This window comes from Vicia villosa, linkage group LG2 (assembly GCF_029867415.1).
Source record: "Vicia villosa cultivar HV-30 ecotype Madison, WI linkage group LG2, Vvil1.0, whole genome shotgun sequence".
Taxonomy (NCBI): Eukaryota; Viridiplantae; Streptophyta; class Magnoliopsida; order Fabales; family Fabaceae; genus Vicia; species Vicia villosa.
In genome coordinates, this window is record NC_081181.1 from 149,703,963 (window position 1) to 149,713,733 (window position 9,771).

The 9,771-nt window shown below is 36.0% G+C and overlaps 2 protein-coding genes across 2 annotated transcripts; one reads left to right on the forward strand and one right to left on the reverse strand.

Annotated features, from left to right (window-relative positions):
* Positions 1-750: 750 nt before the first annotated feature.
* Positions 751-3,117, reverse strand: LOC131652429 (F-box protein PP2-A12-like). Its single transcript, XM_058922277.1, has 3 exons — positions 2,612-3,117; positions 2,392-2,513; positions 751-1,500 (listed from the first exon to the last, which is right to left on the reverse strand). Exons 1-3 carry the CDS (start codon positions 2,918-2,920, stop codon positions 1,071-1,073), a joined length of 861 nt encoding a protein of 286 aa, XP_058778260.1. The 5' UTR covers positions 2,921-3,117; the 3' UTR covers positions 751-1,070.
* A 3,043-nt stretch (positions 3,118-6,160) lies between these two features.
* LOC131650309 (uncharacterized) lies at positions 6,161-9,441 on the forward strand (the record flags this gene model as incomplete). Its single annotated transcript, XM_058920020.1, has 4 exons — positions 6,161-6,905; positions 7,007-7,334; positions 7,384-7,543; positions 9,313-9,441. Coding segments are annotated over 4 exons (1,362 nt in total), but the record flags the coding sequence as incomplete, so codon positions are not given.
* Positions 9,442-9,771: the final 330 nt, after the last annotated feature.

A 9,771-nucleotide genomic window follows, 5' to 3' on the forward strand; every position in this document is an offset into this window, starting at 1 on the left:
TAAAATTTCTGGTGTGGACCTATGTGTTCTCAAGCGTAACAGCCTTGGTGTAACTGCCTATGTGTTCCAATACCGAAAATTGCTACGTGTTCAAATTTCCAGTAAATCAAAACAATTCAAATAAACATACCGGAAATTTAAAATATCCAGTAGCGAAAATTTTAAATTTTCGGTATGTAGTATCAAGCATGGTAAATTGGTAAATCCAACAAAATTTCCAGTACGGTACCGAAAATTTCAAAAAATGCGGTATTTTTACAGAGATAATTTGGTAAAAACGTCCTACTTGGGGTGCCATATTTAATTTGGAGGGTGGCAAGATAAATTTTCATATTATTGTTATGGGCTTCAGTGCTTTGTAAGCTCTAATGTTTTAGAAAGGCTGTTTAATCGAAACTTTGTTTGCTTTAAGGATGAAGGTGCCTTAAGTATTGGAGATTCAGGACACGACAATCATTTTCTTTCTTAGAGAAAAACTTTGGCTATGGAGTTTGCTTTATGTTTTAGCTACTAGCACTCAATTAAATCAACACGTTGATGAAATGTGTTTACTTGATGAAATCTGTCATGTGACACAGACTATTTAGACCTTGTTGAGTGGTGTGTTAGGGTTCAGTAAACTATGTTGCTAGTGTGCATTCTCTCCACAGTTTGAGTTGAATTCTTCTTCATACCACACCATACAATGAGTTCATCTCAACAAAGCTCTTCTTTACAAGATTTGACACGGCATAAAATTTGAAAACTAACTTTTACAAAATCTGTCACAATCTATAAAGAAATCCAGCAAGGAAAATTGCAGGTTTGAGTTTCAATGTCATCAAAATGGTCGCAAACATTCAATCTTCCCCAAACATACAACTTTCTCAATAATAAATATACCATACAAAAACATGGCAGGACAATCCATTCTAACTAACAAATGAAATGACTCAAATTGCACATCTTAACTCCCTCCTAGCTCCAACAAAACTCTAATCCTAAAGAATCATATAAAAACTTGATTCTCTAACCTAAGTTCTATACATACTAGACACAGATATGATGTACAATTTTTCTGCCTGAAATGGTCAGGAGCAATTTAAAAATGCCTTACTCTTTTTGAATTCGCTTGGGTAAATAAAAGCAGAATCCAAGCAGAGACCACCTTTAGTGTGTGTGCAATCAATTTGAGTCATAGAGAACTTGACTTTGGTTGATGAATTTCCATCTGCAACAGTGAAATCGCCTGCATGGTAAAAAGTCCAATTGCCAGGTCCTATCAGAAAACATTGGGAGGCAACGTATTGCCCATCAGAAGTCCAAATTTGGAATTGCACAGGCTTTTTGTCCCACCCATGAACGTGTTCAGTGTTGCAGACCCGACGTCCAAACCTCTTGTGGGCTCGCCCAAGGTGTACTCTGAAGAATAAGCTGTATGTCCCAGCTGGAAATGGAAAGTCAACTTCCCCCTCCACTTCAAACCACCAAGTATGCTGAAGGTATGCGACAGTACTGAATCTGCAGAGATAACACAATTCAATTCCAAAGCTACACTAAAACTGATTTTTTATATTCGCAATCAAATTACTAAACAATGAGCTTCACAAATTGCATCATCGACTAGGAAAATTAAAGAAAAGGAAGCATGTTTAATAGTATGATTTAACTTCAATCTTAACAATATTCAACTAATTTTCCTTCACAATAGTACTGACTAAGATTTATATATGTAACTTCAGCTATATGTGCTCAGTGCTTCAGTAGCAGAGGAACACAATATAAAAAAAGTTAAAAAATAATTGTTCCATTTTCAAACGCTGTACCAGAATAGAGTAGTCAATCCTGGATAGCCGCGCATAGCGGCTGAGTACAAAAATGTGATAACATATAGTGGAGTGGCTGCTATTTGATCATATTTTTGGACAAATTACATGAATAATAATTATAAACATATGAAGAGCAGAGGAAAGAACGAAGTGCATAGGAAAGAACGAAGTGCAGAGAGGTGAGGAAGGAACTTGTGATTTTTCTTTGGAACAGCTGAAGTGCAGAAACGTCGGTGAAGAAAGGCTAGGGTGGAGTTCCAACTCAAATTTGATTGAAAAACCCAACTTAAATTTAATGAAAATTACAAAATATTAACTCCACCAAATCTAGAAACTTCAACAATGTCAATCATATATCGCTGTATTCAAAGCGGGTTTCTACATCTAATCTAACCCCCCATCCCTCAATTCCTTCCTATTCCCTTCCTTCTCTCCTTCACGATCCCATCATCATCAAACCATTCAATGAAACAACAAAAACTCATGCTAAACACCATAATCTAGAAAACTCAATTTCATATAATAAGAAACAAAACCAATCACAGTGCTACATTCTCATAACACAAATGTTAAAAAAACTCACCTAGATTCTTCAGTAAGAATATGATTCCAATATCTCCTATCATCAACCCCAGTTATCGATAGTCCCTTATTAGCTGATATAGCCAAACAAAGCTTACCACTCCCTCTATCAAGCCAAACTTTCTGCAAACAAAAAAAACTCGTCAGAACTAAACCCTAAAAATCCCATTTCCCCAAAAATTAGGGTTTTCAAAATTAAACCAAAGAAGTAATCAATTCACCTTAGTGCCTTTGTCAAGATCATTGAGACGACAAAGCGAAACATAAATATCACGTTTACCCAAATCAATACAAAAACCATCGAAGATTTTGTTGAGGATAAGATGATAATTAGTCGGCAATTTCGATTCCCAAACAAAATCAGCAGAAGAAGCAGCGTTAAAAGCTCGATTCAATGTCGCAAGTTGACAGATCTGAGGAGGATCCATATACCCGATAATGGAAGCGACGCAACTCTCCGGTAAATCACCGAGAGTGGGACCGGAAGAAGCGGTTGAGTAAGATAAAAAGGAAGAAAACCGAAGACCCATGAAATTGAAATCGAAAACGAAACAGTAAGTAGAAAGATTGAAATGGTTTACAACATATAAAGAGAAAGGGAAAGACGAATTGAATTGGGAAATGGAAATCCAATGGGTATTAGTTCTAATGTACAGGCACGCGTACTCGTTCGTTGTTGTCCTTGTTGGACTTCGATTTGTTTGTTTGTTTTGGTTTTTGTTATTTTTTTATGTTCCCGACATAAAAGCCAGCTCAGTGGTACTATCTATCTGATTAGGATGGAAAGTGGATTAGGTTGCTTTCAATTATCAAACCACATGTTTTCAGCTTCGTTTTTACTTTTTTAGAAGGTGGATTTTTACTTTTTAGATTAGCATAATCTAGAAACTCATATTTATAAAAGAGTTTTTTATTTTTTTATTTTGTAACTTTTTGAAAATGAGTCAAAGAAAAATTAATTATAAATTTTGTTTTATTTTTTTTAAATAAAAGACTTGTGAAGATAAGCTTATGAGTTGTGACTATAGAAGATTTAATTCTTTGTAGATTGGATCGAACTGAATTTTATCTCGTTATGGATTGAGTGTCAAATTTATAATTTTAATATTAAAAAATAATAAATTTTTAATAAAATTAATAATCCAATAAACATAATTATAGTCAATGTCAAGTTTCTAAAAATCACATAAAAAATCACGTTTTAGTTAAAGTTACAAAAGTTAACTTCTTATTTTTCACGTTAAAAATGTTTTGACATGTAAAAAAACATGTCTCTAAACTTAGTCTTAAAGAGACACATAGTATTTGAATAAATAAAAGTTGAGTCAACAAAGTATATTAAATAAAAACTAATTTATGTATGAGGTTTTATTTGAACAAATTTTTACAACAAATACATATTATCTAAAATTTTAAATAAAAGTAAAAGGTTTAAAGAGGCCTCTCGAGTTGAATGGAGGAATGAATAAGATCTTTTAATTAGATTTAGACTTTTATATTTAAAATTTAAAAAATATATATAATTGTTATTTTGTGTGAAATATGGTGTTAGAAAGCAGAATTGGAACCCTAACAAACTAACATAAATAATATTAATTATTATATTAAAATACTAATTAAATATCTAACTAATATTTAATAACCACTTTCTATCATATGGGGTTGATCGTCAGAGCTGACGATGTGAACTTTGTGTCTTGGTGTTGATGAATTGTATGTTAAGACTCGGGATTCCACATCTTTGTTTGTATGCTGCTTCTCCAAAATAATAAGTGTACCTACAAAGATACTCTAATGTTGAAGTAAGACAAAGTGTTTGTAGATAGTGAACAATTGAATTTATCATTTAAGTGATCTTAAGGGAGGGGTGAATCATTTATTTATAGTGTGGTTATTGAGGTGTAAAGTCAAGTCATTGGTCATAGTTGATGTGGCTTGTGGAGTGACTAATAAGATACATCTGGTTGTATCACTATATGCTAATGGCTTGCAGAAGAGAGGTGTCAGATCAAGTGTACTACCATTGAGGTAGTCTTAGCTATTGAATGCACCCTCTAAGGAAGAATCATGAGGAAAGGTTTCTCTCATAAGGTTGTGCATATGAATGATGTCAGACATCTTACCCAATTTAAGAAGGGAGGTGTGTAGGTATCAATCAGAAAGTGGAAGAGATTTTATTTCTCTCTATGGCATTCAGGTGTGTATGAAGAACGCACATGTACCTACATATGCTAATAGGTGCAAGGGAAGTATATCAGATAAGTGATTTGATCTATGTACTTTTCTTGGAGGTGAGTTTCTTTGATGCAAGCATCGTTTGAAAAGATTGTGTCAATCTAGTTCTTGTGGTGCAAGCAAGCTGAGATTTGTGTTCTCAACGAAGTATGCATGGCATCTTCGCCATCCGAAGAGTCATGACAATGTGTTATCAAGGAGCTAGAGTATCTAGATCAGGATTGATTCTATAATGTGTGAATATGTTCAACAGGCTGTTACCCTAGGATTTCGACTTGTTAAATAATGGCAAATAATCTCTAAGATATATGAGATTATTAAATAGTCTAAGGCAAAGCAGCCTGATTAAGAAACTTTCTTAGTCGAGACTACTGTTCGACTACAAAATGCCATCATTGCCAGGGGTGGTTCGACTAAAATTGGCAAATTTGCCATGCATGATCGACTAAAGTATGCAGAAAACTTAGACGTTTTGCCAAGTATAGTTTTGAAGTCGGAAGACATCAGAAGTCAAAGGAAGCAGTTTCAGATAGTTTTTCAGCAGTTTCTAAAAGACGCGTGGAAGCCTCACAGACGAAGATGCTGCATGTCGAGGACACGTGTTGGCTAATAATCAGTCGACTGTTAGTAGTAGTTATTTTATTTTTACTATTTAAGCAAGATCCAGATGAACAGTTTAGGGTCCGCATTTTCTACAAAAACACAAGTAAACTCAAATCTCTATGCAAAAATGAGTGACGAGTGCAACTTTGGAATGTATGTATGCGTACCAATTTAATTTATGCAATCATTTTACATTATGCATTACTTTCAGTGCACATTTACTGCATTTTATCGTTTTCATTTACTTTAAAGTCTTAAACTTCAGTGTGTACTTTTATTTTAAGGTTATTACTGCATTTAATACAGACCAGATACACATAATAGAAAAATCAAAGCAATCAGTCCTGGAATATTCTAGTTGATTCCGCAAAAGTAACCTTTAAAAAGGAAACTAGCGATTGTTTACCATATTTCTGGGTAAACAAATTGGCACACCCGGTGGGACCCGTTAATTGCTGTTTGTTTCATATTTGTCAGTGTAAAAGTTATGTATGATACTAAGAAGTGGTCGAAAATTAACTGACATGTCTGAAGTTAATACAAATGATTCTGACCTTTCTGGAAATCAAGGAGTTGTTCTAACCGGAACAACATCACAAAATGTTGCAAATTCGTCCCCAGTTATAACAACAAGTACTGGTGGATCGACGGCAGCAAAATTGGTATCATCACCAATGAATGTACGGTCACCATTTAACCCATTACGACCGCCGTTTCAAGGAATGATACCTCCGCCAGGTTTTAACCCTCAGTTTGGAATGCCCACTTCTATGATGCAAGGTTTGCACACGAATCCTTCATTATATTCCGACAATATGATGGCAACAAGCACATCAAATCCAGGGGGTCGACCTATGGGCATAGGTTACATTAACCAGGCTTTGCCATCTCTAAGTACTACGTCAATGTTGTCAATCCGACAACAAATAGACGAAAGCAACCATGAAATGGTAAATGCCCTTACTCAACAAATGGGAACTGTTTTTACTCCCATGATAAACAATACGAACCAAAGTTATGAAATATTGGCTGGACAAATGGCCAAAATAGCAGACTTCTTTAGAGCACCCCCACAACCAAACCTTTCGACTCCACAAGGGTCGAATGTAAGAGTAGTCGAAACTACGAGACATGGGGACCAAATTGAGCAAGAGATCCCTAGAGTAGTACAAAGGCATCAAAATGCTGATCAGGTTCTTAGAAATATCCAGCAAGATGTCAATGTTGGACACAACAATATCTCTAATGTAGTCGAACAAATTTTAGTTCAGAATGGAATAAATGTAGGTTTACATAGACCTAATTTTGTTTCTCCATTGTCAGAGTATGTTAGGCAAACAGAATTGCCTAGGGGTTGGAAAATCCCAAAATTTACCAAATTTGCTGGTGAGACTGGCGAGTCGACAGTCGAACATATTGCTAGATTTCAGACAGAAGCGGGGGAATTAGCAAATAACGAAAATCTAAAGATGAAATATTTCCCAAGTTCTCTAACAAAAAATGACTTTACTTGGTTTACGACCTTACCTCCACAATCTTTGTTTTCATGGAACCAGTTAGAACGATTGTTCCATGAGCAGTTTTATATGGGACAGTCGAAAATCAGTTTGAAAGAATTAGCCGGAGTCAGGCGAAAAGGTACAGAAGCGGTCGATGATTATCTAAACCGTTTTAGTTATTGAAAGCCAGATGTTTCACCCAAATCCCTGAGCATGAGTTAATCGAAATGGCTGTAGGTGGGTTAGATTATTCCATAAGGAATAAATTAGATACCCAACATCTAAGGGATATGGCACAACTGGCAGACAGGGTGCGCCAAGTCGAAAGGTTAAAAGCTGAAAAAGCCAGAGTTAACAAATATCATAAAAAAGAAAAGATAGCTTATGTTACTACCAATGAGTTCGACTCTGATAGTGATAGTGAATACGAGGAAGGAGAGGTTAATGTGGCTGAATTGAAGCCAGGACCACCTTATATCTGTAAATTACTTAAGCCTTCAAAAGATAAAAATCCGATCGAAAGTAAAAATGAGAAATTTTCTAATAAAACGTATTCGTTTGATATAACAAAATGTGATGAGATATTTGATTTGTTGGTAACTGATGGGCAAATCATAGTACCCCCAGGACTTAAAAATCCTCCTCTTGAACAAAAGAAAAAAAAGAGGATTTTGTAAATTTCATAATTTCTTGGGTCATAAGACTTCTCAATGTGTCCTTTTCAGGGATTTGGTGCAGAAAGCTTTGAAAGAAGGAAGGCTACAGTTTGGAGAAAAACCAAAGTCATCAATGCAAGTTGATTCTGATCCCTTACAGGTCGAAGAAGCTCACTATACTGAGCTTGCTGATGTGATGATGGTCGAGACTGTCGCACGCTCGCGAAAAATGAACAGAGTCGCCACTAATATATTTATCCCATAAGGGAAAGGAATACCAAAAAACCTAACAAGGGAGGAACAGGGTCTTGCGACCAGAGAATCAAGGTACGGGAGTCGGTTACGCAAGGGGAAGGTGCTAGCACCCCTCACGCCCATCGTACTCGATGGTATCCACCTATGTTTGTTTCTATCTAAAGGGTGTATCTATGTCTATGTATAAATGCGAATGAATGCGAAAAGAAATACGGGGAAAAGAAGGAATTATTTACAAATGTGCTCGTTCAAGCCCCGCGACTTGATGCCTACGTATCCTTTTCAGGAATCAGAGCGCCGTAGTTCGGCTCACGATTTCCTGTTTGTTTTTGTGTTTTTTAGTTGGGCGGAGTTAACGCTCGCGCTCTTGCATAAGGGATCGCCTAGGATGCAATAGAGCGGAGATAACAATGCCCTTAAGAAAGGAGAGAAGAGAGAGTTTGAGTGTTTCGAGGAAATCCCTAAGGCAAGGGAAACTCGAGTTACTCTTTGGTTTGTGTCTTTTAGAATTTGGGAACTTACGCCCGAATGGTTCCCTAAAGCAAGGGAGATCCAAGCACTCGAATGATTCCCTAAAGCAAGGGAGATTCAAGCTTTCATTCCCTTTTTAATGATTTTCACTTTTTTATTAATGTTTTTTAGTGTTTTCTTTGTATTTTTTAGAGGGGTTTTATTTTGATAGTTATTAGATGTTTTGATGTTGAAAAGGAAAAGAAATGAAATGGGGGAGACTAGCCTATTTTCTAAACCTACTTGTTATTGATCTTGTAAAAGTCTAAATCTAAAGTTATGTGAATATCTACAAAATAGGCCAAAAATATGGCGAAGAACAAGTAATCAAATCACACAACAATTATACAAAAAATAGCATGGAAATGGTACAAAGCATATAGAAAATGATTCAAGTATTAGTGTAAGATTAACCTAAAAAAAATACTACTATTTTTGTGAGTTTTTTGAGTATTAACGGAATTCCAATTCAAACCTAATTTACACCTAAAAACCTAAATTTTAATGAGCCTAAACTAGTATTTTTTATTGAACCTTTTCTATGCAAAATTTAGTACTAATGTCTAAAAATATAGGAGAAAAATTAGTATTTTATCACCTAAAGGATAATAGAAAAAACTAATTAAACCTAAATTCTAGTAATTAAAAAAAAATAGAAAACAAGGGGGTAAGAAAGCTAAACTGGTGGTGAAGAGAGTGATTGGGCGCAGGCCCAGAGAATAGGCCCAGGGGGTTTTTGTTCAGTTTCAATTATGGCCAGAAATGATGTTGTGGGCCTATGGGGGTGTAGAGTCAGAAATTGTGGTGTGAAAAGCAGTGTTTATAATTCAGTTATCTGGTCAAAAATGGTGCAACATGGGCCAAGGGGAGGTTTGTTAACAGCACTTTTGGACGCAGGCCCAAGTTGATTAGATCCAGATTAAATTTATTTCAGATTTTCAATGTTTTTCAATTAACAGAATTAATTAAATAAATTAAAAAAAGAAAAAGTAGAAAAAGGAATTAGGGTTCGTTTACTTGTGTCGATTGGTATTCTCAGACGTTCCTCTTCCTCTCTCACGCTCAGACGGAACGGCGCCTCGCTTCTCCGATCGCCACCGTGATCAATCGGTGGATAATGTCATCCCTACCTCGCCTCCTGCTCTCTCTTGTTTCCGATTGTAGATCGTTGCTTTCGCAATCACCGAAACCGAGCAACAACGCGCACACGCATTATTCAACTACGAAGAGGTGCTTAGACGTTATCCTTCTTCTTCATTCTTAATCATGAAGCACGAACAACCACGGGGATGATGTGATGCAATAGAAGGTGCTGATTCGGATTTCTCGAGTTGCTGAAGTGTTGGTGCAGATTCCAGTATTGAACGATGAGATCGATGGAGGTTGTTGTTGACGAGTTGATCTTAAAGATGATTGAAGGTGACGAAGTTTCGCAATGACGATTTTTGCGGAGCAGCAGAGGAAGAATGATGAAGTTCTTCAGGTAAATTCCGAGTCCGTTCTTAACCTTGTTTTTGTTCGTGAACCTTCTTCTATCATCTTCTCCGATTTTCTTCTTCTTGAATTTCAAATCTGTTTCTGAATTTCTGTGTGATTAAAGGCGTTATGCAGTGTTGTTGAGAT